Below are 23,952 nucleotides of genomic sequence, written 5' to 3'. Positions count from 1 at the left end.
CAAGTTGCAGATTCTCACCTTCCTCAGACCAGTGCTCTCCTGGTGATGGCAGAAGAAAATAAGTTCAGCTGCACAAGCACAGCTGACACCTTTGCTTTTATCACGTATCCTGCAGTCAAAGAAAATCCACATGGCCAAACCCTATGTAAATGAAGCAGGGAAGAATATATCTGTGTAAGAAAGAGGAGCATGCGTGAATATTTTAAACAATCATCTAACACAAAGCCCATGGTTAGTGCAGTTAACTCCACAGGTATGGGCCCATGGTCACACTTCCCTCACTGAAAATGGGTTCCCTGGTTAGAGAAGATGTGTACCATGGAGGTGGACATAGCATTCTGTAAGCTAACAGATGCTGATGCGGCAGGCAGGGAGGGCACATCTCCATGTGGACTAGGACTATATTTGAGAAGCATTTTGTTGCCTCCTCCTCCAGGGGTCTAATGTAATCCACCTGCCACCCGGTGACCGGCTTGTTCCCCCAAAGATCAGTGTCCTATCAGGTTCTCAGAGTTGGCAGTTGGCAGGTAGGCAGATAAGCCTGGAATGAAGGGCAGTCGATGAGGTCAAAGCGATGCATAACCTCCATGCTGTTCCTGTAGTAGCCACTTTGTATGTGGTTTCTTTGGGCAAGCACTGAGGTGTTTGTGGGGGAAAGGCCAACGTCCACAGAATACAGAAAACCTGCTCCATGTTGATTGAATGCCTTCTACTGGACATTTGCACAGGACAATACATCCAATTTCCTGACATTCAGAAACTGTGTGAAGTAATAAAAGTTTGGTTGTTTTAAGCTCCTAAGGTTTGGGGTAATTTGTTCTGCAGTAATAGATAACTAATACGTGGGCAAGCCAAAAACATTCCACAAGAAAGGGGAAATCGATGAAATTGAGTGAAATATTATTGAAGAAAAATATTTGGTTCATATTCTCGATAGATTCTGAACCTGTGTATGGAGTTATTTTTGACTTTCTTTCATAAGAAAAACATGTTTTTCTTTGACTCAAGGACAAACTCTGGTATTCCACTAAGTTGAGAATGATGATGCCAGCCACCGTTTATTTAGGAATTATTAGCTGCTAGGTAGTGAACTTACATCATCCTTCACAAATAGGAAAATTCAACCTCAGACACGTTAGGTAATTTATCCCAAGACATACAGTTACTAAAAGGCAGAACCAGAATTTCAACCAAGTTTGAAGCCCTAGTTCTTTCCACGGCATTATTATGGCCTCTACACAGTGATCTTTATAACTTTAAGTAAAAATATACCATAGTCCAAACCATGAATACAGACGTATGTTCATAAATTGAAGTTAGAAAGTTAAAGTACCATATTTCAAAACAGGCAATGCATGTGAACTAGGACAATTCTTATCTATGTTCCTCACCACGCCCCCAACCTAGCAAAGGTGCTCAATACCTTTGATGATAATGAAACTACCGGTCTCTATGAATTTGATTAGATTGTTTTAAGTCCTAGCTCCAAAGATCATCTCTCTCTTTCTCTCTCTTTCTGTCCCTTCCCCCGCCCTTTTCTGTCTATTCCACTCAGAGACCTAACGTTTTCCCCGGAGAATCAGCAACCCCCAAGGCAGCAGAAGACAGTAGCTGGGACTTGGCTATTGGTCACAAGGTCCAGACCTCTGGCAGGGTAAAGTGAACATCTTGACCTAAGTTATGTTTCACCTCCTGAACAGCAAGGGGAAACAACCCCCTGGCTACCGGGACGGAGGGACGCGGAAAGGACCTCCGTGCTGCCCTTAGGGCCTGAAGAAATGATTTATCACTCTTACTCCACCTCCAACCAGTCAGCTCCCAACATGACCCCAAACGGCCTGACTCCCTGGTGTCTTGTGACTCCCCTCTGTATAATCCGTATCCTGCAGCCAGCTTCCCCATTGGCCAATTCGATATTAATCTATGTCTTCTTTCTATACTGCAAACTCCTGCTGGACTATTTCTTTGGGCCCTGAGGAGGTGGAGACTGAAGGGAGGGGGTTGCTACCCCGGGCGGTGAGGTAGTCCTGGGTCTCCGGCCGCCCAGAGACCCGAGGAGGTGGGGCGAGGGCTCCTACTCCACCCCTGAAAGTGGACCGGAAGTTGCCTCTGCCCGGTCCAAAGATGGCGGCCACAGTCGCACTCGCCCTTTGTCCCCTGACCTCCCGTAACCAATGGCGCCGCGACGCTCGGGTGACTCATTGGGACGACTTAAGCACGACGGGATATGATGCAACGTGGGAGTCAGGGAAGCTGCCGCAGCACGCTGCGGTGACTAGGCGGCAGCGTTTTGGGAGACGATGTCCTTGGAGGTGACAGAGGCGACCGCGGGGATGGTGCTAGGTGAGCGACGCTCGGGGACCCGGGCGTGTAAGTGATGAGGTGCCCATACCTAGGCAGCAACCTCCTTTGGCCCGGCTACCATTATTTACTGATGGCCTGTCCCAGAATGGGCTAGCCACCACTCGTTAGGCGTGAACGATCGGAGGGAGGGTGGGAGGGCCCTGGGCCCGCTGGCTCGGGACTGCTGGGCGCAGCCGGACTTCCCTCCAGTCCCCGGGGCCCTGGGGTGGGTGTGGCGGTCGCTCCCAGCCCTGCCCGCTGCGGGAATCCCTTGATTCAGCTGAGGCTTCGGCACTGTCGAACATCAGTGTGGCCCTCATATAATGTAACTTTTCAAAGCGATCGTCAAGAAGGGCTTTAGAATTCTAATCCTCTTTCACACATCCTCATCTATATTGAGATTTCCAGGCAAACCGCAGGGTGCACTAGCAAAGGAAAAAGAACTGGACTGATAGGAGACTTACTGGTTGGAAGGACTTCTGCAGTTTGTTTCTCCAGAGCCTCCCTTTCCTGTAAAGAGCAGAGAGGACTGGTCTATGTTTGACATCTGTGCACTGGCACTGGGATATCTGATTTGTGTGTGTGATTTTATTTCACCCTCAGTTCAGCCCTTCAAGATGTATCTTTGTTTTCCCTGCTTTATAGTCGAAGAAGTAAACGCGGAAAGGTTAAATAAATTCTCCATCATCCCAAGATTCTAGGCTGGTGTGGCCAACTTCCAAGCCCTTCCTTATTACTGGGGACTTAAGTAGGTGGAAGCAGTATCACAAATTAAAGTGGTCAAAGTTCATTTGAAAAGCTAAATTTGTAACTAGTGTGCTTTTATGAGATGAATGTCATCGAAATAGGGGAAAATAATTGTGATATTTCTTTGGGACTGTGGCCCCGTCCAGGATCCGAGCCTGCAGCCCAGGACATGCCCTGACTGGAATCTCACGGGCGAGCTTTCCCTTTGTGGACGATGCCCAACCAACTGAGCCACACCAGTCGGGGCAGGACTGTGGCAGTTTTTTTACTACAGTAAATCAGATGCTTTTTCTGTTTACAAAGATAGAAGGGATAAAGCAGTTGCACTGTGAGGTGACTAGTAATCATTACCCAAATAAGAAACTTATTCTCATTTTGTAAAACAGCAGAGCTCTACGTCTCAGACCGAGAGGGAAATGATGCTACAGGTGATGGAACCAAGGAGAAACCGTTTAAAACAGGTCTAAAGGTAGTGTCTCTTCTCATACAAAAATGACTTTGCATTTATTAATAACAGATGTCAATTATTACATGACTTGTCAATTTATTTCAAGCACTAGGTTCTGAAGAGAGTTTTCAGAAAAGGGAATGTAAGGATTATGTACGGATACATAGCTTTAAGAGTATGAAGTCTAAATCTAAACTTATTTGAACATCTTTAAAGGGTGTCTTTTTTTCTTCCTTATACAACGTTGCATCTGGGAATTTGTCTCTCCAGTGAGTCAGATAGCCAGTTTTTCAATTCTTGTCAAAATAAAAATCTGCTTCCCTCAGTTCCACTGAGCTCATGCCCAGGTTTCTTCCAAAATGACTCCTAAGAGGCGTCTCCGTGAATTTACCCCTAGAATCCTATTGTGATCCTGAGCCTTGAGACTCAGAGACCTAATTTACTATATCAGCAAACCAAGAATGGACACGTTTCTCAGAACACGTGCTCAGTAACTTCTGCTTCAGGAGCTTGAAGCCAGATGATAATTTATTAATGTATTCTTATTTCTCAGGGCCCAGAATCCTCACGAGTTCAGCATATTCTTCCTAAGCAGACTTAAATGGAAAGCTAACCACAGATCAGAGGGGTTTTTCAAGAGGATCGACTCAGAATATGAGCGTTAGATAACTGATTGCATCGGGTTAATGTGTGGGTCATCAAGACATCCCTCCTAAAATAGCCTTGGGTTTGCCTGTTGAACTGAAATGTCTGCACCCGCATGGAAGGAGGTGGTTGAAGCTCCCTCCCTGGACAGCACTAAGAAGGCCCTGCCCGGGCACTTTTCTCTGTGTACCTGTGCCTGGCCAATCCCCCTTTCTGTGAGCTGTGTTACATTTATGTAGGTGACCATCCAGTGTTCCTATCTTAGGAGCGTTCTCTCCTTTTTCAGGTCATACTCTAGTTATGCTTTGGCATGTCATACGTAGGTCTTACTTTTTAACTGTTAGGGAAAAGTCTTTCTCTCATTTCTGGGTCATTGGGGTGACTTGGGCTCCCCAAACTGTCGACATTACTTAGGTGAATGTTTGCAGAATGTCACTATTAGCAAAAGTCAGATTGGGGGAATAACAGTTTGGCTCTTTCAGTGTTGAAAAAAGGAAGGATCAGTAGAGAGTGTCAGGTATTAAGTGAATTCCTAATCATTTTCAAACATCCCTACAAAGTCTAATTGTTTAAAAGATGAATTCTTAGATTTTTTTTCTTTTGAAAGACCCAAGTTTCCTCCTCTGTACCAATCACGGAGTGGGAACTACTGTTAAAACAAGAGGAAAGGTGTTTTTTGTTTGGAAACTAGACATTTAGAAAAGGTCGCTTTTTGTAAGCTTCAGATCTTATCGTTGGAGAGAGTAATTCCGTACATTCTTGGTTGAGAGAAATAACTTAGGAGAAAATTTGAAGGAATATTTGAAACAGTTAATAAAACATCTGTCTTTTACATACTTTCAACTATTTTGTTTTTGAAACATAACATGAACTACAAAATATTAAATGCCACAACAACACATGATGTGTCCCAGTATTAGTGAACAGGGTATTCTGCATCCAGTAATTTTTCAAATTAAATGAAACTGAGCCCTTTGTGTTCGTAGCCATTATTTTGTTGCTAGAGTTTCAGAATTGACTTACCTGTTTCTTAACGAGGAATAACCATTTGGATGCGATCTGTAATTGGCTTTTGCTATTATCTGTCTCCTCTGTTGTCGGCATACCTCCCTCTGGTGCGTACGTCACTTAAAATCCGTTGCTTCTAGTCCGCCTGTGCTGGGAAACTCTATACTATGTAACTGAACTTGCTAGAATTATAGTGAAAGTGTCTGAGGGCTAAGCAAAATGTTCTTGGTACTTTAACCAGTCATTCTGTCAACATGGACTTTTTTGACCCTTGGGACTTTGTGCATTCTTCTTGGCTCTTGATTATACTCTAGAGGATTGAAGTTGCCTCATAATTAAGGTGTTATTTTGATCTCATACACTATATAATGCTAAGGATATTTTCTTTTTCTCTCCCCCACCCAAGGCTTTGATGACAGTGGGAAAAGAACCATTTCCTACCATTTACGTAGATTCACAAAAAGAAAATGAGGTAGGGTGAACCAAACATTTTATGGAGTTTTATTTTCTGGATAAATTTTCATCAGAACAGAGAGGTCTAGAAAAATTAAATACTTGTTTTTCTTTCTAGCGATGGGATCTTATTTCTAAATCACAGATGAAGAACATTAAGAAAATGTGGCACAGGGAACAAATGAAGAATGAATCCCGGGAAAAGAAAGAAGTGAGCAATGAAATTGCAACTGTGAACGTTTGAAAAGTTAGAACACTAGAAACCATATTAACAAATTGTTTTACCATTAAAATTAGGCAGAAGACAATTTGAGAAGAGAAAAGAACCTGGAAGAAGCAAAGAAGATTACCATTAAAAACGATTCAAGTCTTCCAGAGCCAAAGTGTGTAAGTATGACGTGTATTGTTGCAAACATGTCAGACCATTATTTCTTTGTCTGAGGAAACTGTACATGGTTTGTTCCTTTGTGTTATCTGTCTTTCCTTTCCTTTTAGAAGGGAAAAAGAGAAATAATGTTTTAGAGTTTTGAGACTAGTGGTTCATTTGGAGTTCTTTTTTTTTAGAATTTTATTTATATTTATTTTTAGAGAAAGGGAAGAAAGTGAGAAAGGGAGAGAAACATTTATTCAAGGGAGAAATGTCATTCGGTTGCTTCTCGCACAAACCCCTGCTGGGACCGAACCTGCAACCCAGGCGTGTCCCCCTGCCAGATATCAAACTGATGACCTTTCACTTTGCAGGATGACACCCAACCAAATGAACCACACTGGTCAGGGCTGGGGTTCCTTTTTTTAAATAAAGCTTAGTAATTGTGTGATGAACGAGTTCCTTCTCCAGTAAAAAAATGGCAGACCTAGGATCCTGCCTGGCTGTGCTGTGTGGAGTCGGTCCGCTTGCTCACCATAAAATGAAGCAGTGGAAATCCACAATTTCCATTGTTTTTTACATATAGATGCATACACAGTTTTTTGATTTTATGAAATTGGATTTCTACTCTATTCCTTCTAGAACAGAATGCTGGATGGAGAGTGGGCATGCTTGGATTTCAGATAGTTCTGATTGCTAATGAATTGTCGTATGTTCCCTGTTTCCTTAAGGATGAAGCTGTTTTCCTGTTTGTATTCGCCATCCCTTTTACTCATCTCTCTCCTTTATCTCACAAACAAAAAGCCAGCCTTTGTTCACTTCGACCTCCCAGAGCGTCTGGAGGGTCGGTGAGGTCAGGGAAAGAGCTCCGTGTGGACTTCCGCTGTTGCTATTGTGAATTCATTTACTCATTGATTGTCGATAGTGATATCTGAAATTCTGGGTGTTTCTTGTTGTTGGTTTTCCAGTAAGAGAAAGAAGACAGATTTTTTTTTTCACCCACTCAGTATGGTGAAATTTTTTGGTTCTGACCGGCAATAGAGTAACTGATCTGCAATTTTGCACCATTTGTGAATTTTTAACCCTTTACTATTATCCATCTAATATTAGTGAAAAAGTTGAGATGCGATGAATGACACAACTGGTCAACTGTTATTTAAATTTGACAGGTGAAGATTCACGCATTAGAAGGATATAGAGGTCAAAGAGTAAAGGTGTTTGGCTGGGTCCACAGACTGCGTAGACAAGGTAAATGCATAGCTTTCCTTTTCTCTCTTTTATTTTCAGATATCCCTGGTGTTAGGTGAAGAACAATATAGAAACATTTACTTCAAGGTATTTTGATTTGTGGATGCTAGCTTTTTAAAGGAGATAGCGATTTAGATCCTAAATTTGTTTTTATTTAAAATGACTATTAAAAGTTTAAATATTATTTAAGTGTTATTTAATTGTAAACAATCACAGTGATCAGAAGGTGCCCAATAAATATTTGTCTAACTGAACTTAATTATTGAATGAAAGTGGGAAGTGGAGAGGCCGATCTGAAACATACGTGTGGCAGGAGTGGTAACATTTACCACTAGTATGTTTGTATTCTGCCTCTCCCTGCGTCCTGACAGTTTGCTCTCTCTTTCCCTATTTTATTACATGTGTTTTATGCAAGTGGTTATCAGATCCTTTGCAAAAAGAAGTGTGACATAAATAAGAAAAAGAGTGATTCTGTACAACAGGATTTCTGCACCTCCCCTGAGTGGGCAGCACCATGAGGTGTTACAGGGGATTCAGCGGCTAATGGGACGCATCCCTCATGTCATGTCGCTTACCGTCTTGCTTTCCCGTGATCTGTGGATCATGAGAAGCACATCGGATTTGAAAGTTCAGTGAAGAAGATACAGTGCTTGACAAATGCTGAGTAGTGGTATAACCGGTGGACGCTTCAGAGGAAGGGGACCACCGGGAGGTTTGAACGCTCAGTGTTTAACCTTGGAGTTTCCTTTCCATACGATTGAATTGTGAGAAAGTACTTTTAAGTGCCTTGAGAATAGCGTGACTAAATTTCTCTTTCTCACTTTTAGGAAAGAATTTAATGTTTCTGGTGTTGCGGGATGGTACAGGGTATCTTCAGTGTGTCTTGTCAGATGATTTGGTAAATATTTTCTCTTATTTTTGACTAAAAGTTTGATTTTTTCCAGTATGTGCCTTGATTGTTAGTTTTGAGAATTTTAGGATCTGTCTATTTATTTTAAAACTGTTATTATGGAAAATATTTATTTGGGTGGGAGGGAAACCTGGTTGTTTATCCTGTGGAACTTCTTACAGTCTGGATTCGGTTGACTGCCTCTTGAGGTATCTTATAAACTGGAGGTGAGGTCTGATCAGAATTTTGGGGGGGGGCACCACTGTTTCATGGGCAAAGCTGTGTTCTTGTAAAGCACATCATTTTTTTTTTTAATGACTTGTGGGTTCAGGTGTTTATAGCCTGGTCCCTGCATCATAAAGTGATGGGGGTCACTGATAATCATTTTAGCAAGTATTGATGATCATAGTAGCTTAGATCAACTCTGTATTATTTTAACAGTCTGAATTTTAAAGAAAAAGAAAAACATTAAGATATTTTTAAGAGATGTAAGCTAGTATCATTTATGCCTATGTGTGTATGTAAAGAATGTGTTTACATATGTGTGTGTATTTAGATATAGATAAATCTATTATTAAAAAAGCTGTTCTTTATTAATATTAAAAATTGATGGCCGCCATCTTATTTTTCTAGTTTTGGACCAGATAACTTGTTTGTGCAGAATCCCTTTTGCTTTCTAGACATTAGAATATTTTAATGTAAACGTGGATCACTTAACTTGAACTTACTCTTTTTATAGTGTCAGTGTTACAACGGAGTAGTCTTGTCCACTGAGAGTAGTGTTGCCGTGTATGGAATGCTGAATCTCACCCCAAAGGGCAAGCAGGTGAGTGGATCGAGTTTCTCACTGGATGAATAAATGTTTGGTTTCCAATGTCTTTTTTTGCACTTTTGGTATTTGGCATATAAACACACAAATACGATGCCCTTGCTAAATTTAGTATGCCTTTTTCTTTTCCAGTGTAATCCTACTGTACAGCTCATAAGATGTAACAAACTTAGGGATTTCCAACCTCATAGAATTCCTGAGAAATCCTTATAGGCTATAATGTAGCTGCTTTGCTGTGGGCATGTGAATAATTTTTCAGCTAAGTAGAAATAAAAACTTGACAATCTACTCAAGAGATTTCAGGAAAGAACAGTAATCTAAATCTGAAAATTTCTGAATAGAATTTGAAAACCTCTTTTTAAAAAGTTCACTATAACTCTGATATTCAGAGAAGTGTTTTTTCCCTAGCCAGCGGGTGCATAACCTGTACCAGTTACAGCGTTACTTGTTGTTAATTATTGCTCAAATAACTACCACTGTGGTTGTATTCATTGGCTACGCAAGAAAACAAACAAATGTGACATACTAACCACCAGAGGGAGCCCTTAGAGTCTACCTGATAGACTAGAAATATTGATAAAAGAGTCAGAGTTCATGTAAAAGAACCTACACTAAGAATGAATATCAGATCTGAGGTCCCTGCATTTTCTTTGTAGTTGGTGCAATTAGCAAGGGAGTTTCTTGCTGTCCAGTGTTTGGCATGAAGACAATTATATATTCCATGATGTGTGGCTTCTAAAATGAATTGCTTGTAATGGAATTAACAGGGAGAATTTGAATTTTAATCTACATCTGTTCCAAAGAGAAACAGCTTTTAGTAAAATATTTGCATTTAAGGAGTATTTCAATGTGAATACTATGTTATTTTAAATTATTGGCAAAGGCCAGAAAGATATACCAAACTGTTATTAGTAGTTAGTGGTTACTTCAAGTTGTGGGATTATAGTTCATTTTGTACCTTTTTAACTTTTTAAAAACTTGTATGCGTATTTACTCTGAAAGGAATATTAAATATATCGATATAAGGTTGAATTATTGGGTTTGTTAGATGGGTAGGCTAATAGTGATGAGGTTTTTAGAAATGTCAGCTTACCAAAAGTTTTTGTAGTCAAGTGAAAGCTCGAACTGCTCACCACCTGGCAGCCAATAAGCCAAGGGACAGGGACTTAGGGTAGGAAGAAAAGCGACTTTATTCAGAAAGCCAGCAAGCCAAGGAGATGGTGGACTAGCATCCTAAAGAACCATCTTGAAAAAGTACAGAATTAAGGCATCTTTTATGTCTGGGGATGGGGGTGAGGAAAAGGGGGGATTTGAGGTCAGGAGGTGACAAACAATCACTTTTTGTAGCTGAGAGCATGGTAGTTGTTTCAGTAATTCCTAGACTACAGGTTAGGCCTTTAATGATTGGCCTACCTATGTGCAGGACTAAGCAGAAGATTCTAACCAACATGTTGTGGGAACTGGTCAGGTCCAAGCAAGGTAGAGCCCAAATGACTGATTATTTGACACATATTAAAATCTTTACTACAGTAACTTTTATTTATTTGTTTGTTTGTTTGCTTTCTTTTCATTCCCTTTCATCTCCCCACTCCCCTTTTAAAAAACGTAGGCTCCCGGGGGCCATGAGCTGAGCTGTGACTTCTGGGAACTGATCGGGTTGGCCCCCGCCGGAGGAGCTGACAACCTGATCAACGAGGAGTCTGACGTTGATGTCCAGCTCAACAACAGACACATGATGATCCGAGGAGAAAACATGTCCAAAATCCTGAAAGCACGTTCCATGGTCACCAGGTGCTTTAGAGACCACTTCTTTGATAGGGGGTACTGCGAGGTAAGTATGTGCCATATTTTGCAGGTGACACCTTTGCACTTGTGAGGTTCCCTTAATCAGCCTTTGTTTACTCCTCTTCACTTGAACAGGTGACTCCTCCTACATTAGTGCAAACACAAGTAGAAGGCGGTGCCACACTCTTCAAGCTTGACTATTTTGGGGAAGAGGCATTTTTGACTCAGTCCTCTCAGTTGTACCTGGAGACCTGCATCCCAGCCCTGGGAGATGTGTTTTGTATTGCGCAGTCATACAGGGCAGAACAGTCCAGAACACGAAGGCACCTGGCTGAGTAGGCAATGTCTCTTTATTTTTATTTTAAACAGTTTTTAAAGAACATATGTTTGGAAAAGCCATCTTTATGTAGGCAAGGGATGACTATGTAAATGTGTTGGTATACTAAGAGGATATGTGAAGGGCAGTTGAAAAAGTTCATCGAAACCGTGTAAGAAGTTTTGCCTCTAAGGCCATAGCTAACTAAGACCTTCCTTTTACTGTGCTTTGATCCTTTATGTCTAAAGGAATAGATAAGAATTCACTGTTTAAAGGCGAAGGGTGGGTGGGTGGTCTTAAACTGATTTGTAGAGCTGGGGGTGGTTAGTAAGGATGGAATTCTACCTTTCTGAAAGTTTCCCAATGTTAAAGTCCTTGTTCAAGGGAAACTTAGTAAACGCGGAGAGGAGCTCTGAGCCAGTGTCCGGTTCTTCAGGTACACCCACGTGGAGGCTGAGTGCCCTTTCCTGACCTTTGAGGACCTCCTGAACCGATTGGAGGACCTGGTTTGTGACGTGGTAGACAGAGTCTTGAAATCGCCCGTGGCGAGCATAGTGTATGAGCTCAACCCGGTAGGTCTTGTGTTTTATGGGAATACAAAATTGGGGGTCCATTTTGGGAGGCAATGAAGTTTTCAGCCTCAGTTTTTTATAGGTTAAGTGGGTTGGTGAGCTTTGAAATAAGTGGCTAAGAATTGCCACTGCTCCAAGCTGCTTCACACATGAACTAACCAAGAATATGCGAACAGCTTCACACGTACACGTACATACACAATGGAAGAGAGAAGGTTGTCTTGGCTTTGTCTTTGTTAGGGACAAATTAGCCGGACTACATAATAAGTAATGTAGTTGGTGCTCAGTGACTGTTGCATTTCAGTAAAAGCAGAATGGACTTTGAAAAATAACAATATGTAGTTTCACACCCGTGGATTCCGGGAATAACGAGTTTGCTGAAGTTAGTTCGGATTCTGCGTTTTACTGCACAGATTCCCAGTGAGCCGACCACCAGTAGTCAGGTCCCCCTGTCTCCTTCCCAGATCAGGGTCCCACAGAAAGTTTGAAACCCCTTTCATCTAAAATATTCTGACATTCCTTTCAAGGGAGTACCTAAAAGTGAAAGCATTTAAAAATAAAGTATTTTTCTATTCATGCATTTTTTTAAATTGCCAGTAATTTCATAACATTTTAACTTAGAAGGAAGTTCATATATGTTTTTCATTTTAGGAATGTCCACATTAATTTTTAGTCTGAAACAATATTTTGCAATAATACTAAGGAGTTTTTCTTAAAGTGGAAACATTAGTGTTAATAGTGTTCTTTAAAAACACTATATTTTTCATTCTACTGTAGAACTTCAAGCCCCCCAAACGGCCTTTCAAACGGATGAACTATTCAGATGCTATTGTGTGGCTAAAAGAACACAATATAAAGAAAGAAGATGGGACTTTCTATGAATTTGGAGAGGTATGTATTCCTTTCTAATCGTCTTTCAAAGGTGGCGGTGGGCTTCCGTGGACTGCTCCTTCTGCTTGATGAACTGCCGGTGCAGAGGCATCTGCTGGCCAGCAAACAAATGGTAGCAGAGCCTCCTCCCTGGGGCTGGCTGGATTCACTGACTTCGCCCTAGAGGAAGCCTGAGAACAGTGCCTTTCTGTAGTGTTCAATAAAGGTTAGCCAGTATTTAGCCTTCACACTTCATCCTTTGCCTCCTCTCTCTTCTTCTGTGATCAGCCGCAAACTCTGGTTGCGATTCTCTAGGCTGACAGGATGCTTCAAAAAGTGGTGAACCATAAAATGACACGCAAAAGGTTGGCTTGTATATATATTTGTTTTGTTTGTCTGAAGAAAGTATCTGGCTCTTTCAAAAAGGATTTCTCCACTCAAAACAGTGAATCAAAATTCCTTTGTGTAGAGGAGATTCACGGAAGAAAACAGCCATTCGTTAGACCTTGGCTGGGCAACTCAGTTGGTTAGAGCGTTGTCCCAATACGCTGGGGTCATGGGTTCCATCCCCAGTCAGGGCACATTCAAGAAACCAGTGAATGGGCACAACCAATAAATGCATAAGTAAGTGGAAAACAAATCAATGTTTCTCTTCCACTCTCCCCCTCTCTCTCTAAGAATCAATCAATAAAAAGAATATTTTAAAGAAAAGAGCCATTGGTCAAAATGCAAAACCAAGAGAGACCTTGATAGGAAAGGTAGCCTGGTACCCCAGATAAAGTGAGCTTGTATCTGTTTTGCCTGGGTCCATGGCATATGGGGATCATGCTCTAACCAACTGAGCTACCCAGCCAGGGCGGGAGGGTGGGGTAGTATAGATTGTTGGCACTATTCTAAGCCCTCTGCCCTGTGCATTTAAGCATTCCTTTACATACACAAGTCCAGCTGTTCTACAGATGAAATGTAACTACTGCGAACTAGACTTTTGTTTTTAGAAGGAATTTATAGATAGGACACATAGTAGACTTGACTGATATAAATTCCTCATATTGTTTCATGAATTCAGTTGATGATGTATAATAGAATTTTGTACTGAAAACTTGAGAACTGTTGTTACTTAATTCTTAGCAAAGTGTTTTGACTGAATGAAAAGAACAAAAGCTTTGCAGTAAGAGGGCCCCCCAGGGGGGCTTAGCTCCCACCTTTGTCCTTATTACTCTGCAACTGAAGGCCAGCGGCCCTGCTCCCTGGTTCCTTCTCTCTGCCTTGGAAGTAACATCCACTTGGCAAAGCCTTGAGGACTCTATGAGCAAAGTGCCTAACAGGGTCCCCAGCACAGGAAGCCCTCAGAGCATGTTAGCCCGTCCTCCACAACCGTACCGTGAAGACACGAGAGTGGTAAACGGCCTTCGGACTTCTTTGGAATATGCAATAAGGCCCCTTCCCCCCCAGTTAAACCTTATGCAAAACTCTGGTATGCACAGCAGACCGAAGCTGAGAGACCAGAGCTTCCCACTCACATCCAGTTTCCTCCCTGTACTTGGAGGGAGGGCGCAGGGCTCCAGGGCCAGGGGGTTGCTAAGCCCTATTTCAGCTCCCGCATTAAACAAATCCATGAGTCTTGTCTAGTTTTTTCATCCCGTTGTTACTGGGGCAGAGTTTCCAGTTTTCACTGGAACTTATATGGGGTTAACTGAAGGATATTTTGAGAGAGAAGCAGATTCTTCATCAGCAGCAGTTCTTGGCTGACTATTCCAGGTGTGGTTACACTTAAAATTTGATGTTGGTTATTTGTCTTATGACAGTGTCTTACTATCATTGAAGGCATTTAGATTTATTATAATAGGAAAGAAGTGCAGATAGCAGGAGAGTTTAAAGAGTGTTGTTACTAATAACAGACACCAGATCAATGACGGTCTGGAGAATTCACTGATTACCTTATGCCTTACGGGACCAAGTGGACCACGTTTGCTTCTGAGCTAGATAAAACTTGCCACTGAAAGAACAGCTGAGCAATACCTAGTCACAGGAATAATAACTTGGGTGGGTTTTCTTCCTCTTTTTTTTTTTTTTTTTGGTTTGGGGGATTTTTTCATTCCTCCAGCAGCGTGGTACATGAGATACATTGTAGAAAGAGGCAGATCTTTTTATAGTCCATTTAATGTCTATGAGTTTTTAAATACATTAATTTGTTTTGGAAGGCACCGCCCCTCGTGCCGTGTGTGCGGGCTCTGGCGGTGCCCGCTCTCTCCTGTGGTGCGTGAAGACGACAAAGGGCAGGCCCTGAGCAGAAGGGCTGCTTCTGTCTTGCTGCATTTTGAGCTGTAAATGTTAACGGAGTCTTGTTTAACCTCAGGACATCCCAGAAGCTCCTGAGAGACTGATGACGGACACCATTAATGAGCCCATCCTGCTGTGTCGATTTCCTGTGGAGATCAAGTCCTTCTACATGCAGCGATGTCCCGAGGATTCCCGCCTCACCGAATCTGTCAGTTGTGATTCGAACAGTGTTGAAGCTTTCTTGGTCCTCTGATAGGGTGTAACGTACCTTGTTAAATTATAGAATTGGACTAATATTTAAATTTTGCACAATCATAGTACTCCTTTAGCTACAGAAGCTTAATTGTTTGTGATTTTCATTTAAGTGCTAGAGCAATGCCATGACTGGTGGCCTGGTCATAACTGCATTTGATTTACTTGTTTTTAAAGGTCGATGTGTTGATGCCCAATGTCGGTGAGATTGTTGGAGGCTCAATGCGTATCTGGGACAGTGAAGAAATGCTAGCAGGTTATAAAAGAGAAGGAATTGATCCCACTCCCTATTACTGGTACACTGATCAGGTAAAAACATGCACTTTTTTTTCATTGTTTTGGTTTTGTATAAATTGAAATTTAAAAGGAGATAATTAAGGTTGGCCTTTGGCATTTGAAGAGCTGTGTTCAGTTTCATGATTATAATAATGTGCCATGAACATTGCTCATTTTGGTTTTGGCTAATAATATGTTAACTTCATTTGAAACACTATCTAGCTGCTGGCCTTGCTCATCGCTACTGAACTTTTAAACCTTTGTAATTCGATCTGACAGTATTTAGTGCTATCTTTCATTTGCCTCTTGTAACCAGAGGCAGTGACTCAGTTTAAAAGTTTGAAATCTCTCCTTTCCAAGGTGGCACTTAATTCCTCATTTATTTTTCATACCAAGTTGTTTCTTTATAGGTATATAGATTAAGGATTGACTTCTTAACCACAATAAACTAACTCATTTCACAGTAGAAAATTTGAAGTATTTTAGAAAAAATTGTAAACTAAGCATATTCCTCTCTTTTTTAAACAGAGAAAATATGGGACCTGTCCTCATGGAGGATATGGCTTAGGCTTGGAACGCTTCTTAACCTGGATTCTGAACAGGTACCACATCCGAGATGTGTGCTTATATCCCCGCTTCGTCCAGCGCTGCAGGCCATAGCCGATTCCTCCCAAAGCACTGCAGCGAAAACGCGGTGTGTGGTTCAGGAGAGCGGCAGGCGGCCTCTTCATGAAGAACAAAAAGCAAGATCTTCCCTTTTCATCCCATCGGGATCTCTCTGCTTCTGTTTTCTCTTCCTGCTACCACTCAAAGCAATCCAAACACTGGAATATAAAGTGACATTGCAGTTGTCATTTTAAGAAAAAATATCCATTACAAAAATTTGGGAGACACACATGGCATGTAACTCTGTTGTTATGAATATATTTCAGCATTTTACCGAATTACAAGTTTTAATCTTTCACCATATATACTATATATAATTAAACAGTTTTTAATTATGGTCTAATGCATTCCGGTTACTTAAACTTTCTGTCCTTTTAAATTAACTGAAAATCTTTAATTTCTATCATTTTACTGTATCCATGAGTTAAACATCTTGGGAAGATTGACACAGTCGTGTAAAAATTTGCTAGTATTAGAACAGTATAATTCAACAATAGAAACTGGAATCAAGTGAACAGTCTCTTGCATCAATTATTAACCTTTTCTAAATCTGTACAGCTGCTTATAATTCTGAGGCATAGAAATTGATATGGAAGAATTTGCAATTTGAAGAGCAAAAATTTTTTTTTTCAGTACTTCAGTGAATAGCATCTTTCCTAGCATTAATTTAAGCTAAAGGCAGACTGACCTTCCTTTCCTGGTAGTTCCTAAATAATTAAGAATAAATATATTCCAAAGAATTTCTTAATGACAACTCTTAAGTGACTGAGTCATCCCTGCCATACTCTCAAATCTAATCCATACTTCCTTACTGAGCCTCAGCGGACTCACTGAATGGCTTCATTTCAAATTTTGTTAATTTCTCCCCCAAAATGCGTGTCATGTGTTCTCAGGCTGTATTCCAGCAATCAATAAATGGACACACATGAAAACTCTTACTGGCTTAATTTTTTTAAAACTGAACATCTCTCTCACATTCATGCATTTGCATTTTTTATATTTCATGATGTGTGTAGTTTTTATGATGTGAAATTAGATATTAAATATAGTAGGTATTACCAACATTACATGGTAATCAAAGGAATGATTTTTAAAAATTAGATGTAGGTCCACCCTGGCGCATGTGGCTCAGATGGTTGGAGCATCATCCGGTAGCTGAAGGGTTGCGGGTTTGATTCCTGCCCAGGGCACATACCTAGGTTGTGGGTTCAATCTCCTGTCCAGGGGTGTGTGAATCCACGTACACGGTGGGCAATCGGGTGATGCTGCTTTAGCATCAATGTTTCTCCCTCTCTCTAAAAGCAATGACGAAATCTCGGGTGAGAACAAAAATTTTTTTAAAAGTGTGGGTCCTAGCAACATCTTTTGGTAATCGTTTTTTGTGTTAGTTTTGAACACACTAGATTATATCCTATTTTGCATTTATCCTAAATGGCACATGGAAATGGGGCATTTGTAGTATATTTGGCCTGTATCATTAAATAAAAAATACTTGTAAGAATGTAAATGAGCTCTGATTTGATTCAGGTAGGCAATTCATTTGATCAGAATTTAGGTGGGGTTAAATTCAATGACCCTAAATTTTAATTGTGGAAATCAGTTGAGAATTTTCAATATTGAGGGAGAGCGAGGGATTTGGTGGAGTAAGGGAGTCCAGGTCACGGTCACATCAGGCAAAGGAACAGCCCGGTGAGCAGCAGACCTCCCACAAGGGGGCTTTTGTTCCCTTCACTGGGTGGTTGCCGTGACCCTGGTGTTGCAACCCCTTCCCACGTCCCTCCCAAGTGTCCAGCACACAGACCCCTGGTTCTAAGTCCCTGTTATGGCGCTCTCCTCACCGGGCTTTTACTTCTCAGCTCTCCTCCCGGAAACCTGTTAGCCGAAGCTCACACCCAGACCCGCTTCGTCTGCGGTGCTTGTGTCGCAGACCTGCTCCAAGTTGCAGAAACAGGCAGCAGGCTAACTCAAGTGACAGTGTCCGGCAGCCACGGCCGCATCATCCCCGTTCTCTCCACGTTGCTGCTTTCTGTTTGGGTCTCTGTTCTTCCATTAGAGTCTTCCCTCAGGTGCCGGGTGGTGCTGGTTGTCTGCTGAGAATTCCAAATGGGAGACTAAAGTGCTCAAAGCGCGTGGGTAGATGTGCACCCCTTGTCGGGCGGGCTGCCCGGTACCGGCGTCCTGAGTTGAGGTCCTTCCTTCTTGGGTTGGTCAGATTCCAGACTCTTCCCATCTCCTGTCGAGCGAGAGGAGGAGCAGGCCGGGTCTTGGCACCGTCGGTAAGTTGGCTAGCTCTTAACAGTGGTTCTCTGCCCTGCACTGTGCCTGCTGCCTCCAAACCAGATCCCTCTGTTTCCTCTCCATTCTGCCGCCGGGCAGGTGGGGCACTTGCTTGCTGCAGCGGAGAAATCTAGGCAATCGGACCCCTTCAACAGGCTTTCAGTCCCTCTCACTCGAGCATCTCATCTCTTTCATCCCCACTTCCAGGGAGAGGTACTGGTGCTGCCAATCCTGAACTGCACAGTGATTCTATCATGTAAATCCGGATGGTTCTTGCCTTAGAATGGCCAGCTTTGCACTTAGTTTTCTTGGGTCTGCTAAATCATGAATTTTAGCGTGGGGGGAGCGCCGCCGCGGGTCGCTGCTCGTCCCAGGTCTGGGCAGCAACTGCCGCGGGGGGACAGAGCGAGTCGTGGGGAGCGAAGCGCTCCAGGATCTGAGGGTGACCATGCAGGGCCAGCTGAGATGGGAGCAGGGCTCTGAATCCTGCAGAGCTGGTCCCAGGGTTGTCACGGATGGGGGAATAAGCATGAGTCATCGCAAACACTTTTCTGTTTGCCAGGAGAGGGGACAGGGCACTTCGCTAGTGGAGAAGCCCCACTGGCCCCTTTTTCCAAAGGCTTATTGAAAAGGTTATCAGTGTGGCTAGGTAACAAGAATGAGGTTATCTCATTACATCAGTATGTTAATGTTAACAGAGAGTGGGTGATGTTTTGAAGAAAACAAATGGCAGGAACAGACCGATTTACATGGGTCCGAGAGGAGACTAGTAAACAAGAGAGGCGACTAAACAGGAGAGCATAGTAAACACAAGAGTGCCTAAGGGTTAGGGTCTGTGGATAATGTAAACTTCCTTCCCAGCATGAGCTGGCTAGAGCTTCGAAGGGAAGAACAAAGCACAATTTAAAGAATTTACTTTTAGGCCTAATTTCCCCAGGAACCACCAGATCTGGTTTAGGACTGACTCCGGTATTGTTTCAAGCCTGAGCCACACGGGAGCCACACGGGGGAAGGGAGCCGCCAAGAGACAAGGAGACTGCTTTTGAATAGAATGAGGACTCTGGCCATATCCAAGCCAAACCAAGGGGTGTGGGCCTTTTTGCCCTTTAACCATGTCCCCCAATTTCTTGTCTGCTGCCAATACCCAATCGATATCTGTGTTAGGTTGTCATCTCAGCACGAAATAACTTACCCATCATGGATTACCGACCATCACATGGCAAAGCAGAGGCAGGAGCTAGGCCCCTGCCAGGGGGGACAGGTGAGGGGGGGACAGGTTATGTCTCCTCAGGAGCCTGTTTTCTCCAAGGCCTCCCTGATTATTTTCAGCCTTGGGGCCCTCCTGGAGGGGTTTCAGTTCCTCAAACCAGACAGGGCATTTCCCAACAAAGAATCATTTGTCCATCTCCCTTCCAGCTTCCCAAATGATGTTTCTCTGGTTTGCTTCCCCTTCTGCTCCCTCCCCCCCCCCATCCTTTTAAGTTAGTGGTTGAAAAACACCACCATCAGCAACAAAATCTCTAATGACATTTTAGTGGGGTTTGGAGGAAGGAATCAAATTATGTTTTGGAATCCCTGTCTTTACCCAAAGGTCTTTATTCTGTAGTTGAAGGCAAATCAAAATGGAATGGACATAAGCAAAAGGAAAAACAAGTTCAATTATTAGTTGTTAGGATGGACAAATTAACAAGGAGAGAGATGAATTCCCTGGAAATTGTTTTGTAAAAACAGGATGAATGAATGGCTAGCTTCTATCCTTATTTTTACATAGATGGCCCCTAAAACTTTCTGTTGGGTAGCTGTACCCATTCTTCCTGCAGCCTGAAACAGGCAAAAACAAAACAGTATGAAAACAACAGATTTTAGAGGGAGCATGGTCCCATTGACACCTTGATTTGGGACTTTTGCAGCTGGAAGACAATTTCTGTTGTTTTAAGCCACCTGGTTTGTGGTATATTATTCTGGAAGCCCTGGGAAACTAATACAAGTCTCAAATGTGTGCCATCACTTGCTGATTCCTCTGCTTGCAAAGCCCCTCCAGAGGGCCTCCCTCCCTCCCCATGAGTCTCTGCTCAAACGCCACCTTTGCAGAGAGGCCCGGTCCAACCCGCTGTTCCGGCCTCTCTGCATTCTTTGGCCTCTTTTATTTTTATACATGGCTCCTAGCCATCCCTCACTTTATATTGTGTATCTTTTGTATGTTGTCTGCTTTGCCTTCTAGAATGTGTCATGAAAGTGGAGACAGTCTAATTGATGGCTGTAGGCCCTGTGCCCACCATGTGCCTGGCCTAGCTGGCTCTCCATACACACTGTATTTGTTTCATAAATGAATGGGCTACTTGAGGGTCTGGTTTACTTGTCAGTTTTTCAGCCTTTACATTGCTCTGCTCATAGTAGACACTCAGTAAATATGTGCAGAGGCATCTTAATAAACCCATCGCCACTGGTAAGCTTAAAGGCTCTGTGGGGTCAAGGAGTCAAAACGCATGTCACATTGGCCTGAGCTGGGTGGCCACTTTGCTGTAAAACAATTGTGGGGACAATCGATCAGATTTCTCTGAGTAATCATTTGTTTTCCTCACACAGCCACTGTTTCCCTTGCCTTGAACACCACCTCCACCTGCCTGTTGTTTTTCTGATTAAGGTAATAGAATTGAGTAATCTAAATTTAGTTTGAGTAGCTCAGAGGTGTCCATCATGGCAAATAATGAATAAGGCGATTGCCCCCCTTCCCCGAAGCACTGAGCTGAAACCAACAAATTCATTCCATTGAGGACCACAGGCCGAACGGGCGGGCGGCGCTGTCCGTGACAGCACAGCGCCCTCTTCGCTCGTGAGGTCGCCTGCGCAGCCATCCTCCCGCCAGCAGGGGGCCCGCTTAGCGGAGCCGCCGCAGGGACTGCCTTCGGCCTGTTTGTGAAGCAGCAGTATGTAATTTTGTGACAAATATGTGAGCCAGAAAAAAAATGCATTTATATAACATAAGTATACAAATAAAATGCATATGTAAGCATAGCAATCTCATGTAGTTTTGTAAATGGCTTTAGCCTTTCAAAGGCCTTTCCAGTTTTCTTAGTAAACCCATATTTAGAATTCACAATTTCTGGGTTAAGGCCTGTTTTTGAATCAGCTTTGAAAAGAACTGATACAAAGCACATTTTATCTGCTTTTATTTCATAAGAACATAAAAACATACTTGTTGGAAAGCTATTCTATTTGATGTTTGTAAGAAATAAGCCATAGATTAGAAATACCAATTGATATAGTACTTTCTGTTGGAAAAAAATAATGAAGTTCTGTTTCCATTTATAACCTTTCAGTCTTTATTTGTACATGAGGAGGTTTTATTTATTTATTTGGAATTTGTGTAAAACTTCTCTTTTTGCATAACGATTCCTCTACATTGTTGCTTGTATCAGTCCTTCATTTCTTTTTTCTTTTTTAATTTTATGTTTCAATTACAGTTTACATCCAATATCATTTTGTGTTATTTTCAGGTGTACAGCCTAGTGGTCCGACAATCATATACTTTACAAAGTGTTACCATCGATATTTCTAGTACCCACCCTGCATACCCTACATAGTTATTATAATATTATTGACTATATTCCCTAGGCTGTACTTTACAACCCCGTGAACCAGGCGGTTTTATACATGAGGAATTTTGACTGAGTTTTTTAAGTCAGTAGAAATGAAAACAGAAGATGTGAATAAAATGTATGAAATGGTGCTAATTCATTCTTAAGATGTTATATTAATATATTTAATAAAGCATATTTTGCTAGCTCCTTTCTCCTTTCTGGTCAGATACAAATTTAACCCCTCCCAGCTGTCGGTGACGTGAGATTTGGCACCTTTATGCCTTGTCACTAATCATCAGCCTTAGTTTGGGAGGGGCCAGAAGACCCCTGGTTATCTCCACCCAGCAGGAGGGGCACAGCAGCCAGGGCTGGAGGGGCAACTTATCCAGTGCTCCCAGGGGTGGCTGAGAAGCACCCTTGCAGCTCAGACATCTGAAACCCTTGGCCTTTTCTTGTTCTCTGGCCTTGTCTACACTTTTTCTAGCCCAGCGCTTCAAAGTGTCAAGGAGTGTGTGTGTGTGTGTGTGTGTGTGTGTGTGTGTGTGTGTGTAGTTTATCTAAATGAAATAGATTTAGGCTTTAGGTAAAGGAGTATATTATTTATAAAGATCAACTCCTTAAAGGGCAAGTTAAACTAATATAGCATTTGCTATGAAAGTAGAGTTAGCAAAATATATATGTAGGAAAGCAGTTTGATGCTTGGAGCAAGTTTTATTGTGTTCTTCAAGAAACATCTCTTGGCCCTGGCTGGTATGGCTCAGTGGGCTGGTGTTGCTGGTTCGATTCCCAGTCAGGGCACAAGCCTGGGTTGTGGGCCAGGCCTTGGTTGGGGGAATACAGGAGGAAACTGATGTTTCTCTCCCTCTTTTTCTCCTCCTCCCTTCCCCTCTCAAGTAAATAAATAAAAATCTTAAAAAGAAAGAAAGAAATATCTCTTCTTGGATTTGTAGATCATGTGGATAATATGAAAGGCAATCCCTTTAATTAGACATTTTACATTGGGTTCATAACCATAGGAGGGCTAACTTCAATAATAACTAAACTAAGTCAATCAAGAGCACAAGTTTTAGCTACAGAAAATTGGCTTTCAACCCAGCCTAGACTTCATCTTCATGGACTGTTTCACATGGCTTGCCCCCTTATTTTGCCCAAATGTTAGGGAGGACTTGTCTGACCCACCTATTTCAAATTACATTAGCCTCCCCTCCCCCGTCTCTCTTATGTTGCTTCAGTTTTCCTTCCGATGCTCATCAGCACCCAAAACGGTACATATTGTGATTATTTTGTCTCTCCCCTACCTCGATGTAAATGCACCCCGTCTGTTCTGCTCATTGCTATTTCCCCAGTGCACGCAGTAGTCCCTCAATAATTGTTCAATGAGTGAACGATGCCTGAGACCTTTCTGTTTTAAGGGTTGGTCTTGTTCTCCACGAGGCGCTGAACATCTGGGCAGGGTTGGGGCGCGGAGGAGTGGGAATGTAGGAATCGCCAGAAGTGAGGGAGGTGCCCGCGCCCTGCGCGGATTCCATTCCGCTAAGAAATGCGCTGGCTGTACTGGCTTTCACTTTTCCTAATGTTATCCTGTTAGTGTAATATTTGCTTTATGATCTCACCTGTCAAACTCTGCTACGCAGAGACACTACAGAGAAATTGAATAATGATGTCACTTGTCTTTAGGATTAAGTAATTCCTTTTCCTATTCTGAAAATAAAGCAAAGCAAAACTAAACTAAACTAAACAAAATAAGGTTGGCACAGTTGTGTTGTAATTAGGCAAGCAAACTGGAGAACTGAGCCCAAGTGCTAGTATCTAAGTATCAGTGAGGGAAAATATCTAGGAAGTCCTTTGCAGAGCTGTGGTTGCGGTTCCTTGGCACCGGCAACCAGGGCATTCGTGCACCGCGACCTGGGCTGTGGTGGGACTTTAGTGCACGGATCTGTCGCGGTGGCGCCGAGGGGCCCCTAGCACAGCCAGCGGCCCTTTCCGACTACGGGACGGTGCTGGGGCCGGGGCGGGCTCCCTGCGAGGGGCGTGTCTTTGCTTGGCCCCGCCCCAAGCCCCAGCAGCAAATGAGTGGGCGCGCCACGGGGTCGCGTACAT

General features: G+C 42.6%; 1 protein-coding gene across 2 annotated transcripts; it reads left to right on the top strand.

The window, feature by feature from the left end:
- Positions 1 to 2,209: 2,209 nt before the first annotated feature.
- Positions 2,210 to 16,944, top strand: NARS1 (asparaginyl-tRNA synthetase 1). Of its 2 annotated transcripts, none has more exons than XM_054583722.1 (15): positions 2,210 to 2,343; positions 3,480 to 3,559; positions 5,598 to 5,663; positions 5,763 to 5,855; positions 5,942 to 6,031; positions 7,181 to 7,259; positions 8,087 to 8,157; positions 8,888 to 8,974; positions 10,587 to 10,808; positions 10,898 to 11,097; positions 11,515 to 11,650; positions 12,428 to 12,541; positions 14,877 to 15,008; positions 15,230 to 15,361; positions 15,857 to 16,944. In XM_054583722.1, exons 1-15 carry the CDS (start codon positions 2,301 to 2,303, stop codon positions 15,986 to 15,988), a joined length of 1,677 nt encoding a protein of 558 aa, XP_054439697.1. In that variant the 5' UTR covers positions 2,210 to 2,300; the 3' UTR covers positions 15,989 to 16,944. The 2 variants fall into 2 exon arrangements, with proteins under 2 accessions (XP_054439697.1, XP_054439696.1); XM_054583721.1 differs by having other exon boundaries at positions 3,477 to 3,559.
- The last annotated feature ends 7,008 nt before the right edge of the window (positions 16,945 to 23,952 follow it).

This window comes from Pteronotus mesoamericanus, unplaced genomic scaffold (genome assembly GCF_021234165.1).
Source record: "Pteronotus mesoamericanus isolate MK-2021 breed Mesoamerican mustached bat unplaced genomic scaffold, CSHL_Meso_final contig_74, whole genome shotgun sequence".
Classification (NCBI taxonomy): domain Eukaryota; kingdom Metazoa; phylum Chordata; class Mammalia; order Chiroptera; family Mormoopidae; genus Pteronotus; species Pteronotus mesoamericanus.
The sequence above is the reverse complement of the archived record's forward strand: the minus strand, read 5'-3'. Positions and strand labels throughout refer to the sequence as shown.

Bases quoted from the DNA above. Each gene is read 5' to 3' on its own strand.
- NARS1 (XM_054583721.1), top strand. From the start codon at position 2,301: ATGTCCTTGGAGGTGACAGAGGCGACCGCGGGGATGGTGCTAG. The intron at 3,560-5,597 runs GTAGTGTCTCTT...CCCCCACCCAAG, and splicing joins CGTTTAAAACAGGTCTAAAG to GCTTTGATGACAGTGGGAAA. The intron at 8,975-10,586 runs GTGAGTGGATCG...TAAAAAACGTAG, and splicing joins TCACCCCAAAGGGCAAGCAG to GCTCCCGGGGGCCATGAGCT.